This window comes from Pituophis catenifer, unplaced genomic scaffold (assembly GCF_029215685.1).
Source record: "Pituophis catenifer annectens isolate HBS135680 unplaced genomic scaffold, rPitCat1.0.hap2 SCAF_2, whole genome shotgun sequence".
NCBI lineage: Eukaryota > Metazoa > Chordata > Lepidosauria > Squamata > Colubridae > Pituophis > Pituophis catenifer.
Genome location: NW_027256882.1, coordinates 258,438,458 through 258,454,630, shown reverse-complemented (window position 1 = coordinate 258,454,630; position 16,173 = coordinate 258,438,458). Strand labels below are relative to the sequence as shown.

At 35.9% G+C, this 16,173-nt stretch overlaps 1 protein-coding gene across 1 annotated transcript in view; it reads right to left on the bottom strand.

Annotated features, from left to right (window-relative positions):
- Nucleotides 1–16,173, bottom strand: part of EDIL3 (EGF like repeats and discoidin domains 3) — a 248,707-nt gene that overhangs the window by 71,933 nt on the left and 160,601 nt on the right. The window contains exon 5 of the mRNA XM_070935775.1: nt 7,480–7,661. Coding sequence (XP_070791876.1) covers nt 7,480–7,661 — 182 coding nt within the window. The remainder of the gene's footprint in view (nt 1–7,479; nt 7,662–16,173) is intronic.

Below are 16,173 nucleotides of genomic sequence, written 5' to 3'. Positions count from 1 at the left end.
GGAAGCTTATTTTGTATCTTGCTATTTTGTTGGCTTTTTCTCTCAATGGAGCTTTTCCTATTCTGGCTAGGTAGAAAAAAAATCTTATGGTATAGCAAAATCAGAATACACTCAGATGAGATACTGGTATTATGCAAAAGCAATCTTGGATATTAATCTTTTGGTGGGGGTTATAAATGCTCACACCAAGTTTGTTCAACATCCTTCCTTGCCTGCTTCCACACAGTAAAGCCTTTATAAAATCCTCCCAAATGCAATTTATCCTTGTATTGGAAAATTACTTTTTTCCCCTACCAGTTTGACACAAGACCTAAAGCCACAGAACTAGCAATTTTTCCAAGAATTTTTGTAAAAGGAAACCTAGAATTCTCATTGTCCACTTGACTTTCTGCTATATTATACTGCTAGTCAAAATATTAGGAAGATGAAATTGGAGAGATGAAGAAAGAAATCATTTTCAATTACATGCTACTGTTCATTTTACCTTACTCAGTTACTTGTTCAGTAAGAGGAATGTATTAGACCTGATACCTAATACAAAGTTTGGTTGCAGACCATGAATGGGAATGTTATTCTGAATCTTCAGATTAGCTGAGGAAAAGATTTCATTTTTAAGAGGGGGCGGGGAAACCTTTGGGAATGGCTATTGAAAAGGGAATGGACAGGAAATGGAGTCATGTAGAAGATTATTGGACTGCATTCATGAATCCCAATTTGCAATCAGAAGATATAATAAGAACTCTTTAATTTTGCAAAAAAATTGGACAAACCAAACCACAGATTTAACAGAAAAACTGTTAATGTTTTAAATCAACCCAAATCCAAAAGTGTCTGTGAATTCCTGGAAGCCTGGCAGTTGGACAAATGACTGATGGCAAGTAAAGATAAACACCATTTACATATCATTTAAAATCAAAGCCCAGGAAAGAAACAAATTACCAATAACATATTCTCTTCAGAGCCAACACTAGATAATCAGAAAACAGCACTAGATAATAACCAGGGAAGAAAACAATACCCTAATAAAGGAACTTTCAAGGAGGAAGTGCTGGTGGTGCAGTGATTAGAGTGCAGTACTGCAGGCTAACTCTGCCCACCATTTGGAGTTTGATTCTAATGGATTCAAGATTGACTCAGCCTTCTATCCTTCCAAGGTCAGTAAAATAAGGACCAGATTGTTGGGGGCAAATATGCTGGCATTGTAAACTGTCCAGAGAATGCTATAAAGCACTGTGGGGCAGAATATCAGTGGTTGGTTTCTCCCGGTTTGGCCGAGCCAGTAGCGGTGATGATATGACATCACCGAACCGGTTCTCTTTGTTCGTGAGCCCCGCCGCCACGCCCGTGTTATTCTTACCTTTTATTTGGCCCCGCCCCAATGTATTTGCTGCCTCCCAAGTCCCAGCTGATGGCTAAAAGAAAAAAAATGTTTAAACTCTTGCTGTGGGGCTTCAAAGGGCCGCCCTACAGCTGATCAGTGTTAAAAGGCAGTGGGGTGGTAGACCAGTGTGCTCCAAAAACAAATGGGTAGACCTGGACACTCGAAAAACAAATGGGTAGACCTGGACACTCGAAAAACAAATGGGTAGACCAGGACACTCCAAGAACAAATGGATAGACCAGGACACTCCAAAAAGAAATGGGTAGACCAGGATGCTCCAAGAACAAATTGGTAGACCGGTACAGCTCTGCAAGCAGTTAAAAGCCTGGTAGACCAGTACCTCTTCTAAATCCTAAAGAGTTGTCACATGACCATCAAACCATGCCCACAAAATAAGCCATGCCCACAGAACCGCTAGTAAAATTTTTTAGAACCCACCCTGCAATATATACTGTAAGTCTAAGTACTATTCCTATGGCTAAATCACACCCCAACCAAGCCTTGTAGGCTAAGCTACTATATACAAACAATCAGTAAATCCCACTCTATCTCACATATACTCATTAGCCCAGTAATGAAATGTCTGCAAGAAAGCAACCAAGCTTAGACAGCACCAAGAACCTAACAGAACTGTAAGAGAAAGATATAATATACATAAAATATAATGGAAATTGAACAACATAACACAGAATTTGAAAATGAATTGTGTACATCTGACAAGCAAATATTGCAAAAAATGAATAAACTTTTGTTGGGATTTGAAATAGAAGAGGAACAGTAAAAGACTGTAGGATAAAATGGGTTATGGATTTTAGTTACAATATTGGGAGAGAATAGAATAAATTAATGGGAGATAATGTGGATAAAAAGACTGAAAATGCATATTGTGTTATAATTTAAAGATAATTTTTACAAAATGAGATATTGTTGGTATAACACCAGAGTAATTATCTAAGATATATAAAAGTACTACTTGTTAATGTTGGAAATGTGAAAAACATGAAAAGACATTTTACCACGCATAAAAGACTTGTGAAAAAGTGAAATAAAAAGGAAACAAAGAAAAAAAAAGGAAACAAATATATATAATGATACAAAGAATTTTAAAGGATAACATTGAGATGGAACCAAAACTTTTTTTTTATTGGGACTTATGGATAGCCAGTTAGAAAACACTTTCACAATATTGTTTTGATATGATAAGTGCAGAAAGATTGTATGCACAAATATGGAAAAATATTGAAATATCCACAATGGAGGACTGTGAAAATAGCAGAATTAGCAGAGATGGCAAAACTGGCCTGTTTGGTCAGGGAGAAAACAATACATACTTTTATAAAAAACTTTGTGGACTTTTTGCTAACAGTGGGCAAAAAAATGAAATGGTGATTTTTGGATTTGATGACTGAAAAAGAATTGAATAAGAGGTTTGTTGGGTGCCATATGCTGACTCTGTAAACTGCTGAACGAGTGCTGCAAAGCACCATGAAGTGGTATAAAGTTTAAGTGCTATTAAAGAGGGAGAAGGGATAATAAATTTGATTTGTAACTTTTGTAAAGAAGGACAGAAATTGCTTAATTGCCTTTTGTCTTTAACTGTATTATTTGCTTCTGTTTTTATTTTTTCTAAATTTTTATACCTGTATCTTATCTAAGAAAAAGCTCTTAATAGAAATTATTAAAATAATGAAATTTGATTTTAGATCAGAAAGTTCAATCTTCCGTTTGTCTCCAAATATTTGGGGTTGTATATGCTGGTTCTTCCTTCTAATTTTGTCTTTTCCATATTTGACATGCGTTGACTTTGGTGAATGTGGTGCTCAGTGAAGTACTTCACTGAAATTTGCCAAAAGAGAATATTTTTTTTCACTGATCATTACATATGGTTCTAAACAGAACAGCAATCTTCCTGAAGTAGCAAATTTGGAACTTGGAGTATGCTGCTAGATGTTTAGAGATCATAGTAAAAATCATGGCCAATTTTAGATAGTGTGCAGATTGTTATCCCATCCTGATTGGGATACCTTAGTAAGGGTAATTCAGCCCATTGTTATATTGTTTGTTTTGTTTGTTTGTTTTATTAGATTTATATACCGCCCTACTCCCGAAGGACTCAGGGCGGTGAACAGGCACAAAATAAAATACATAAATACAAAAGTTAAAAGACATAATTAAAATCAGATTAAATAATTTAGCCTGAGACAATTAAAAACTCCCAATAATTTAAAACAGATTAAAATTTCGATTTAAAAGAATTTTAAAACAGGGGAGAAAATTAGGCCAGGCCGGCTTGCTGGAATAGGAGAATCTTAAGAGCACGGTGGAAAGTGCGTAGATCTCGGATCCTCCGTATCTCTGGGGTGAACTCATTCCAGATAGTGGGTGCCCCCACAGAGAAGGCCCTCCCCCTGGGGGCCGCCAGTCAACATTGTTTAGCTGACCTTACCTGGAGGAGCCCCTCTCTATGAGAGCGTACCGGCCGGTGGGAGGCTGCTTGTGATAGTAGGCGGTCCTGTAAATAACCAGGTCCTAAGCCATGGAGCTCTCTAAAGGTGGTGACCAAAACCTTGAAGCGCACCCGGAAGACCACCAGGAGCCAGTGCAGTTCGCTCAGGAGAGGTGTCACACGGGAGCGCCATGTTGCTCCCATAACCACCCGTGTGGCTGCACCTGTGCCACTTGGAGCCTCCGGGTGCTCCTCAAAGGGAGCCCCATGTAGAGAGTGTTGCAGTAGTCCAGGCGAAAAGTGACAAGGGCATGAGTGACTGTGTGTAGGAAGTCCCGATGCAGAAAGGGACGCAACTGGCGAATCAGGCGAACCTGATGAAAAATCCTCCCGGTCACGGCCGTCAAGTGCTCTTCTAAAGACAGCCGTGTATCCAGGAGGACACCCAAGTTGTGAACCCTCTCCGTGGGGGCCATGATTCACCACCAATAGTCAGTGATGGCATCAACTGACTATATTGGGACGTCGGAAACCATAGCCACTCAGTCTTGGATGGGTTGAGCCTGAGCCTGTTCCTCCCCATCCAGATCCGCACGGCCTCCAGACACCGGGACATCACTTCAAGGGCATCGTTGAGTGGTTCGGGGTGGAGATGTACAGCTGTGTGTCATCAGCGTACTGGTGGTACTTCATCCCGAAACCACGGATGATCTCGCCCAGCGGCTTTACATAAATATTGAATAAAAGGGGCGAGAGGACCGACCCTTGTGGCACCCCACATATGAGGGGCCTCGGGGTCGACCTCTGCCCCTCTGCAACACAGACTGCAACCAGTCAGAGAGAAAGGAGGAGAACCACTGTAATACAGTGCCCCCCACACCTAACTCTTCCAACCAGTGCAGCATGATTCCATGGTCGATGGTATCAAAAGCCACTGAGAGGTCTAATAGGACCAGACAGAGGAGCAACCCCTGTCCCGAGCCCTCCAGAGATCATCAAGCAATGCGACCAATGCCGTTTCCGTGCTGTACCCAGGCCTGAAGCCCAACTGGAATGGATCCAGATACGTCGTTTCATCCAGGTACTGGGGGAGCTGTCGCGCAACCACACTCTCAACAACCTTCGCAACAAAACGAAGGTTGGAGACGGGACGATAATTAGCCAACACTGCCGGGTCCAGGGAAGGCTTCTTGAAGAGAGGCCTCACCACCGCCTCTTTCAAGGCGGCGGGGAAGTCACCCTCACTTCACTCATATATTGGCATTATATTATGAAAGTAATTTATAAATTTTGCCTTAGATATTTCTGAGAAGCTGCAATAATCTATTGACATCCATTGAGAGAGCCCCTAAAATATTATATTGGCAGATGTATTGGCTTCGAACACTTTTAAAAACAATTTCAGAGATATTGTGTCCCGTTACCTAGAATAGTCATCTCCTGGCTGAGTGGTGTCTACCTTGATTTGCTTTAGAAATACGTTAAAATAGCATTGCTTAAAAGAACTCTTGGGTTTTGATTGTTGCCATAATATTGGGTATTTCAATAGGAGATGCTATTTTCTACACTTTTTAAAAATGTCACCGCTGCTTTTAACTGTTATCCTTGATAATTGTACTGGAAAATGGTATATAAACATTGTAAATAAGTGATCAGATAGATATGAGTTTAAAAAAGACCACTAGAATTCAAATTAACTGCATTGTTAATCTACTGTGTAATAAAAGAATGATTCATCTCACCATAATGTGGAAAATTATGACTAGTTGATCTGTGTGACCATTTTATTTGTGATCCAGATGTTAACTAATTAGATAACTTTAAGGTTCTGTTTTACTTTCTTCTTTTTTAAATCATTAAGACTTCAAATATAAAGCTCACTTATTATAAAAACCCAACTTTTTAACATGATAAAGCAAACTATTTTTGTATAGAAGTATAGAATTGTCAGAAGGTGTAGAATGTCAGAAGCTTTGGCTCAAAGTTACCAGAGAATTTTATTCAGTTTTTGAACAAGTCAAAATATACCAAAACAGTGAGAAATTCTATATATTATCTAGAAACTAAGGAAGTTGCTCAGAACTATTGAGTTATTTCACAAAAATTTGTGAATTAACTCAATAGTTAATTCCTCTGCTCCCAAAGCTGTGCCCAAACCATTTTCTTCTTTGATAATACTGGCATTCCTGCTTATATTGTTAGAATCTACCCAGTGGTGGGTTTCAAAATTTTTACTACAGATTCTGTGGGTGTGGCTTGGTGGGCTTGGCAGGGGAAGGATACTGTAAAATCTCCATTTCCTTCCCACTCCAGGGGAAGGATACTCCAAAATCTCTTTTCCTCCCGATCAGCTGGGGCTCATGAAGCAGAAAAAAGATGGGGGCAGGGCCAGTCAGAGGTGGTATTTACTGGTTCTTCGAACTACTCAAAATTTCTGCTACCAGTTCTCCAAACTACTCAAAATTTCCACTACCGGTTTTCCAGAACTGGTCAAAACCTGCTGAAACCCACCTCTGACTTTACCGGTGACTCATTTCCCTGCTTATAAGGGAAGAACAAAGTAAAGTGTCTTCCAGTTGGAAATCTGGGTCAACTAGTTGTTCTTCATCACCCCCACTTGGAGCAGTTGTGTATATAGGTATCATCAGTTTCTTGACTGCATTTGTATTAAGTAGATTATGGTTGAAACAATATACTGTACAAAGGAAATGGGTAATCCGTGTCCAAGAAAAGTAAATGTTTCCATCCCTTTGTGGTCCTTTTACCTCCAAGGTTTGGGTTAGGAAAATAACTTAGGAAGTTTTAAAATATAAATCAAAAATCTTAAGCATATTGATATTACATAGTTTGCAGAGATATTCCATTTGTTACATCCTTATCTTTGTAAATGTCTTTGTAAAAAGCTAAAGGTCATATTAGATAAGGAATAATGAAAAAAGGGCAGGTAAGAGTACTATTGAGGAGATAAACAGCAAAATTTAATACAAAAACTGAATGAGAAATATGATCGTATCTCAATAGTAGATATTAAAATAAGATAATATAAAATTATTTCACATCTGTGTTAAAGCAACATGTCTCAGTGCTTCTAATGAAGCAGTAAGTGCTGAACATGGAAAATATTTTATTTATTTCTAAATCTATACAGACTACTTTAAACTTAGATATGAGTGAGCTTCCTTTTAATTTGCTTATAATGCCATGACTAGTGACCCATTAAATCACAAGCCGATTACAAGCTTGTAGTTCCAACTAATTACATCCTGGCAATACACATTAGAATGGTAGCTTCAATATCCATCTCATTAGGAGAAAGCAGAAAAATAAATTACATATTTACTTGGTGTATATCATGTACCTGAAAGTTTATAAAGGAAACTATACTTATTACAAAAGAAATATTACAGATAAACTGAATCTTTTGCCAAATAAGCAACAATGTAGAAAGAAAAAGAAATATAATGCATAGTAAAAAAAAATCTATATATAGTTATATCTTGAAAAGAACGAATGAAATTTGACTTTGGGTAAAATAAACTACTTCAAAAACATCTCAATGCATGTCTGCACCTCTATGAAAATTGCACTGGTTACTAAACAATATTATCAATAGAGGCTAATAGTTTTTCACGCATTCAACTCCTTCTGTTACCTGAATCCATGGCCATCTGTCATTTTCTGCTGCAGTCCAAGCATTTATAAGACCTTTCTTGTTAAGTCGTGCATAGTAGGGATACCATTTCTGGAGCCCAAAAAGAGCCCGATGGGTGGATGATGCAGTAATCTGTTGGTTAGAAATGATTCCTCCTTCTATTCCCAATGGTCCAGAGCATTCTGTGTAGGGAATTGGGGAGGGGGCATTGAAAAGAAAGGAAAAAACAAAACAAAATAAGAACTTTCAAAACTGAAGCCATAGAATCATGATACTATAGTTTTGAGGATGGAAGATATAAACAGATCCAACAAGAAAAAAAAAATTCGAGATAGTGTTTTGTGTGCTATTTTCCAGAATATGAGTAAGCTTGAACTTTCATTGCAAAGCAAACATAATGCTAACAAATAAATAGGACAAAAATGCCAACTCTAATCTAAACATCAGATTGATTCTGTGACTAAGCATAATAATAAGCCTTTCTGATTTACCAATAATTCAAAATTCTGTTTAGAGTTTATACAATATGGTTAGAAAGGTTTTCTCTTATCTTCCATTACAGAAAATGCATAGCATGCACAGAGAATTGTGTTCTAAACTGAATTTTCTTATAAAATCATTTTGTTATATATTTTATTATATAATGTGTGTATTTGTGTGTGTGTGCATTCCTTCTATTTTATTGTATTTTTGCACTGGTCCTCTGAATGCTATTCATTATTCAAAACCAGAACACAGTCTGCTTAGACTGTAATACTTTGTATTACAAGCTATAGTAACGATATAGCAAATAACACAGTGTAGCCTACTTTGTACAGTAACTGGGAAATAACTGTAAAAGCAAAACTTTGCTATGCAATTTTGTCTGACACAGGTTCTAGAAATAACCTTTTCAAATTATTTTATTATTTTTTTCTTAAGTTTGCATATATTACAGAGAATATAAGTTCAGATTTCTTTTTATTATTTTTAAGTGTTAAGTCACCAATCTTGTAGAAAAGTTATTTACTTCCTTTAATAATATAAATATAAACCTTTTTTCAGTATTAAATAATTTCTAGCTGAATTTATGGGTCACTAGAATTCAAGGTAAAAGTCACCCAAAGGTTGATCAAAACTGTTAAATGCAGATTTTCCAAACCAGTGATTAATTAATTAGCAAATATGTACTTTACAGTTACATTAAGAATCAGGTATTTGAGGGCAATCACATTAAAGACAGATATTTGAGGGCAGCAGTTTATATGGACTGTTGGCTGCACATGGTCATTAAATCCAAAACCCAGTTGTAATGAAATCTTTAGAGAAAAATAATCTATAGACCTATTTCAATTGTTTAAGAAAACTGATTTCAGTCTAACAAACCTCTCCTGCGCAAGCTGCATTGGCTCCTGGTGGTCTTCCGGGTGCGCTTTAAGGTGTTGGTTCTCATCTTTAAAGCGCTCCATGGCTTAGGGCCAGGGTATTTGCGAGACCGCCTGCTGCTACCGATAACCTCCCACCGGCCAATACGCTCTCACAGAGAGGGCCTCCTCAGGGTGCCGTCGGTCAGGCAATGTCGGCTGGCGGACCCCAGGGGCAGAGCCTTCTCTGTGGGGGCACCCACCCTGTGGAACGAGCTGCCTCCTGGAATACGATTGATCCCGGACCTCCGGACCTTCCGTAAAGCCCTGAAGATGTTTTTATTCCATCAAGCCGGCCTAGCCTAAATGGTTTTTAAATTGGGATTTTAAATTTTATGGATTTGGGGGTTTTAAATTGGGAAGCTAGTGATTTAATTCTTTTTAATTATCTTAACTTTTGTATTTGTATGTTTTTTAATTTTGGCTGTTCACCGCCCTGAGTCCCTTCTGGGAGAAGGGCGGTATACAAATTAAATAAATAAATAAATAAATAAATAAATAAATAAATAAATAAATAAATAAATAAATAAATATATCTTAAACTGTATCACTTGTAGATTAATCCAGGTACATCATCCTTTCACTTAGTAAATTATATCTACAAAATCATACTGCCAAATACTAGAAGGCATCTTCTTAGGATAAAAGATGTCTTCTAATACTTGGCAGTATGATATTGTAGATCCAATTATAATATGTAGATGAATTCATTGAAATCTGACAAGTGACTATTTTTCTAATTGTTCAACACAATATAATTTATTGCAAATAAGGGTGTGCCAAAAGAGGTTCTGTGTGTGCTCAGAAAAATGAGAATCCCAAAACATTTCATTGTCCTAATGATAAATGTATATACGCAATTCAGGAAGCCACAGTGTGAACACAACGTGGCAAAAAGAGACTGATTCCATGGTAGCAAAGGAGTACAACAAGGTTATATATTCTTCCCTTATTTATTCAATTTATATGATAAATATATATTAAGGGAAAGAATTGGAATTGGAAGAAGATAAGTGTGTTTTTAAAGTTCAAGGAAGAAACATCAATAACCTGCAGTATGTTGATGATACTATAGCTGAAAATGCATATTGATGATACTACCCTGATAGCTGAAAATGCAAAGGATCAGGAAGCCCTAACACCAAAAGTCAAAGAGCACAGTGAAAAAATGGGTCTACAATTAAAAATAAAGAAGACCAAAATAATGACAACAGGAGAATAAACAAAATTGGCAATGAAGATACTGAAGTATCTTCATTGCCAATTGTATACTGAAGGATAGCTTCTGTCTTTTAGCAATCAATAGTAAAGGAAAAAATACCCTGCAGATTAGCACTTGGTAGAGAAGCCATGAAGGCCTCAGAAAAGATATTCAAATGCTGTGGTGTGCGATCTAATATCAGAATAATGCAAACCATGGTATTCCCTATGACACTCAAAAATTAGATATAGGAAAATTATTGACTGCTTTGAATTTGGTGTTGGAGAAGATTCCTGAGAAAACCATGAGGAGTCAAGAAAACAAAGTAATGGATCACTGAATAAATCAACTCAGAATTCTCATTTGAGACACAAATGATCAGGAATAAATTAATCTGCTTTGAACATCTCATGCAAATACTTAGCTCTCTGGAAAAGGCTCTGATGATGAGAAAGGTAGAAAGAAAGAGAAGAGAAAGACCAGCAGCAAAGATGACGGATTCAGTTATAGTGGTGATGAATGCATCATTGTGAGACCTTAAAGAACAAATTAAGGATACGATCTTCATGGAAAAAAATTATCTATGTGATCATTAGAAGCTGGGAACTATTTGATAGTATGAAAGGAGTTGTTGTTTTGTTGTTTGCAGTGGTGTCACAGTTTAAATGCATTACTTTCTTCTATCCTGCTAGTAGTGCTTGGTAAGACATCAGCAGCAGTTTTTATATGCCAGGCATGTAAAAAGCAAATCTGTTTCAGACATCTGCGGTTTCCTTCTTCCAATAACTCATTTTGTGAAATTAGGTAACTCTGGCTGTGCTTAGTATAGCATGATATTTGGACTGAAAGCTGACAATTGATTACAGATGACCCTCAGTATTAAAATGTTTAATAGGAATTCATGCATAAACATGTCAATGTGCAATTAAATACAGAGTCATTCAGATTCATTTGCAATTATGCTGTTTAGAATTAGGGAGAAATAAAGCACTGACCATATGAAAAATCATTATAGGTGGTCTGGAATGAGCATTGCAAAAGCTTGTTTGGTTCAAATTATAACCATGTAAGAAACATAATCTCAGTAGGCTATTATTGGCCTTTTTCTATTCACAATTTAAAATCTTTTCTGCAGACAACTAGAATAAACAGGAATGTTCAAAAATATTGGAAGATTCCTTCCATTAGGTTTCCATTGGCTCTGCATTATCATACCATAAAATTTTATGATTATGACTCTGGGAACCGTCTTAGAGAACTATCTGTTGTACTGACAGCCCTGTAAAACAGTTGACAACCATGAATTACTGGTCTGACTTCAGTTCTGCACACATTCAGAGGAAATTGAAGATCCTCCTTTAAATTTCACAAAATAGCACATTTTCCTCTTCTATGACTAATGCATTTATTGAAAGTTCAGAAAGCATGCTGCCTATATTCAAGGTATATACTTATAGAAGATAATTGCATACATTTTGAACTTTGCCCTCTACTGTAGAAGTACTCTACTGTAAACTAAGGACTTGTACTATAATATTTAGTTCAAAAATGCATCACTAAATTCTAAACAATCCTAAAGGCAGCCTTTGCTGATTTTAGATTTGCATTTTACTCTATTTCTAGAGTAAAATTAGCGATGAACTTAATAACTCTACAATTCAAAGGTATTTATTATGAATCATTTGCAATTTACAAGTTACTTGTTGTAATACTTAACTACAATCTTAAGAATTAGATATTACACTGAAAGTCAGCTTTCAAGGTGTGTCCTAAGCCCAAAGGAGTTCTCCAAGACTATGTTTTATCCTTGCTTCTTTTTCACTTCCATGTTAACTTACTGATGAAGCATCTTACTTTCAATACATGCTTGTAAATTTGTGGAGAGGAACAGCTTTTTTTATTTTATGCAAATGATATCCTGATACTATTATAGTCTTCAGTTGCTTCAGGAAAGCCTTAGAGATTTTAATCAGGTAATTAATGTTATTAATTATTATAAACCAAGATTATAGTTGTTGCTACAAGACTAAGGGCCAATCAATTGTAATGCTATTGAATTGGCCAAGTGTTTTAAGTAGTTAAATTTGTTTCTTCAGCTCTGATGACAAGTTAAAAATAATAATAGAGCTGGATGGTCTTGGCTGTCCAAAGAACTAGGAGAGCTACCCTGAGATTCTTTTATGGGAAAGAAAACAAAATCTTCAGTTTGATCCACAATCTATTTGCTGGCCTTAATTCCTTTATGGAACTCAGCCCCAGATACAAATTCAAGTTCCTCATTAGTACACGTACAAATCTAACTTCTAAGAAATCTGGTGCACTGGTCTACCACCACACTGCCTTTTACCACTGATCAGCTGTAGGGCAGCCCTTTGAAGCGCCGTGGCAAGAGTTTAAACAGTTTTTTTTCCTTCTAGCCAATCAGCTGGGACTCGGGAGGCAGCGAATAGGTTTCAGCTAGGGGCGGGGCCAGACAGAGGTGATATTTACCAGTTCTCTGAACTACTCAAAATTTCCATTACAGTTCACAAGAACTGGGGAGAACCGGTAGCAACCCACCACGGATATACACCTAAAACAGTGGGGTCCTTGAAGTTCTCTGAGCCTGGTGGTTGTTTTCTTCTATTACCAAATTAGGTAACATGATGTTACAAATATTTTCTTCCATTAGAATCCAGAACAATAACTGCAAGAAAACAAAAAGCAAGCAAACCAAGTATCCTGAAAGCCTAATCTAAAAAAGATGGAATTGGCAATTGAAAACAGATAAACAAAGAAACAAGGAAGGAAGGAAGGAAGGAAGGAAGGAAGGAAGGAAGGAAGGAAGGAAGGAAGGAAGGAGGACATACTAATCACACACTCACATATGTAGATCCCTCATAGCAACCATATAAAATCATCTTGGAAAGACATAGAATGCCTATGTAAGTAAGGATGACTTTTCCCCCATTTTCCCAGCTATTTTGAGTTGTGGTGGTTAGAGTGCAGTACTGAAGGCTACTTCTGCTGATTGCCGTCTACCTGCAATTTGGCAATTCGATTACCGGCTCAAGGTTGACTAAGCCTTTCTGAGATCGGTAAAATGATCCAGATTGTTGGGCGCAATATGTTGACTTTGAAAACCACTTAGAGAAGGCTGTAAAGCACTGTGAAGTGATATATAACTCTAAGTGCTATTGCTATTTTGTGTTATCCTTTCATCAGCCACTATGGAAAAAAATAGGGAAGTTTTTGGGGTCAATTAATTCTGTGGGCAGAATATTATTATTTGCAGCATATCGGCAAAATTAAGTTTACAGCAAAGGCTGACAACATAAAACATGTCTTTTAGAAATAATTACAAATATGGTGCTAAAAATTAGGTGTAATAATAATCTTAGCAGAAATACAGGCAAATTGTTCTTATTTAAATAAAGAGCTACCATATGTATGTATGTATGTATGTATGTATGTATGTATGTATGTACACACACACATCTTTTTAAAGAAATATAATAAAATTACAGAATTTTTATGTCAAATGAAAATGATGAACTGTGCAGGGAGTTACAGAGATCAAAGTAAAATTATGGAAGTGAAATTGCATTTGACATACATATAAAGATAATTCTCAGTCAAATGGGAGAAGGTTCAGAAGTAATGGCAGGCAAGAAATTACTAATCTTTGTAGGGGCAGAATATCTAAGTAGATGAACATTATCTGTCTGATTCAGGTGATAGCAATCATGCAGCACTTGTGATGTGCAGCCTTATATTCAATCTGAAGAAAAGAACATTGCGGGCCATGAAAAATTACTACATTTTTGCCAAGTGTCCTATGGCAAATGAACTCATATGCAAAGATATGTTAGGATGAAACCTTTTTTCAGATAAATATAGGACAGTGAAATGGGTCAGTAATTTACATAGTAGACCTTACCCTGCATGAGATGACTTTAGAAAAGTTGCCAGCCACATTTATTAAAACATCTCAAAGTCTTAGAATGTTATATTCTCCCTTTTAAAATTATGAAAAATGGTAAGTTTTCCATCTTCTGTAGCTTGAGGAAAAGTTCTCAGTTTTCCTCATCAGATGTCTGGCTATCATCTTCCACCCTATTGGTTGTGAAAGAAACCAAGGGCCCAGCAAATGCCAATTGTAATCTATCAAATGAGATGGAATTTCAGTGATATTATCAGCCTTGAGTTCTCCAGCTTCTGATATCAGTGGTAACTTTCGTTAAAGACACAACTATAAACAATGTTTATCTTGCTACAGCTTCATGTTCAATATCTCTGCCTCACTGTGAGGCTGGTGTTGGATGCAGTTTCTCTGCTAAACAACCTTTGTCTAACACACATATAGTTTTACAGCAGATGTGATTATATGACTGTTACTTTCTTTGGTTGTATCCAATGCTGCATTAATGATATGAAAAAGGGGGAGGGAGGGGAAGGAGAAGGACAGGATTATGTAGAATTTCTTCATACTAATACCAGAATATGTAGCAATGATGGGAAATTCTAGTTTGATTTTTTTTCTATCATCTTTCACACATCCTCAATAGCTTAGTCAAATGAGATTTGAGTGAATAAATATTTCAAGGGCTCATGCATAAGATAATTATAGTTGCCATGTGCTCATTTATTTAAGACAGGGAAGCATTAATACAGAGAAATGGTTTAATACATTTAGAGCCCCAGAACAACCAGTTTCCAGAAAACCATCAAGAAGCTTGGGTGAAGCCTGATTTATAGCAAGAAAATGCTAAATATTAAATTAGAGAACATAGAAACTTTGAATGGAAATATCATTTCTGAAATTTGCAGACAGCAATTGTTAGTAGGTAAACAATGGTGCAGCCGCAAAAAACAAAAAAAAAATTGTTCTATTTAGGAAAAAAAACATATGCATGAAAAGATAGGCTTTCTATTAGAATCCGTATGAGAAATGTGGTCCATCCACAATATAACACTTATTCTCACAAGAACTCCAGTTCCCAACAACTACAATTTGAAAAATTGTACCAGGAATTTATCCCCGGCATATGTATGATGTGGAATGTAGTAAAAGCTTGTTTTACTCCTTCTATTCCTAAAGTATAATCATAACCAATGAATCATAAACAATTCTACTTTTTATGTATTGTATATACAATACATTGTATTGTTTCTTGTTATATTTGTTAGACATTCTGGGAGCTATAACATGTTAACATATTTATTTGAAAAAGTTTTCAAATTTATTTATTTGAAAAAGTTTTCAAATTTATTTATTTGAAAAATGTTTATATAAACTTCCTAACAGTGACCTACAAGTAACTACTTTATACAAAATTTCAAAAATGTTCCGAGTTGAAGATATTCCAATTTAATTTCAAAGCAAGAACAAAATGAAGTTAACAGATATCTTAATTGAAAATCTGTTTCATAACATAAACTTACATTGGCTGTCTGTAATTGCACAAATTCTTATAATTACCAATGTTTAAATAGGTTAAGCTTATAGTGAAAAAAATGCTTGGTTTAATTACAAGCAGGGGCAATCTATTATATAGTGTTATATATTATATAAATAATTGATTTACATAAATAGCTGATAGTTTTCAATTACACAATTTCTATAAATATACGCAATGATAGTTTTTGTAATTACAATATTGCTACATAATTAGGGATTTGACATGCCATAAACATTTGTGAAAGAACAGGGAACTTTTCTACATTAATGTTATAGTCTCTGAGAACAATCTTGTACTAAGATTACAAGCTAGCATTTTAATATGCCAATGTTTATATTTATAGCTCATGAGTATTAAAACTTTAGGAACTGAAGTTTCAGAAGGTCTGTAGTTGATTTTTCTAAAAGGTGATTTTTAACATTTTTCTGGATAGTACAGACCTGAAATCATCTGTCCATTTTATTATATATGAATTATAAATTCATCTTACAATTAACTGTAGTTAATGGAAGTATAAGAATAAGAGAATTTTCCAATAAATTTATGTTTTGCTACACAGATCAGAATAATTTATATACACTGTATCCCAATATTCCAATATATCATGTGTGGGTATCTATTTGCCCTTCAACAATATCTTTTGTAACTC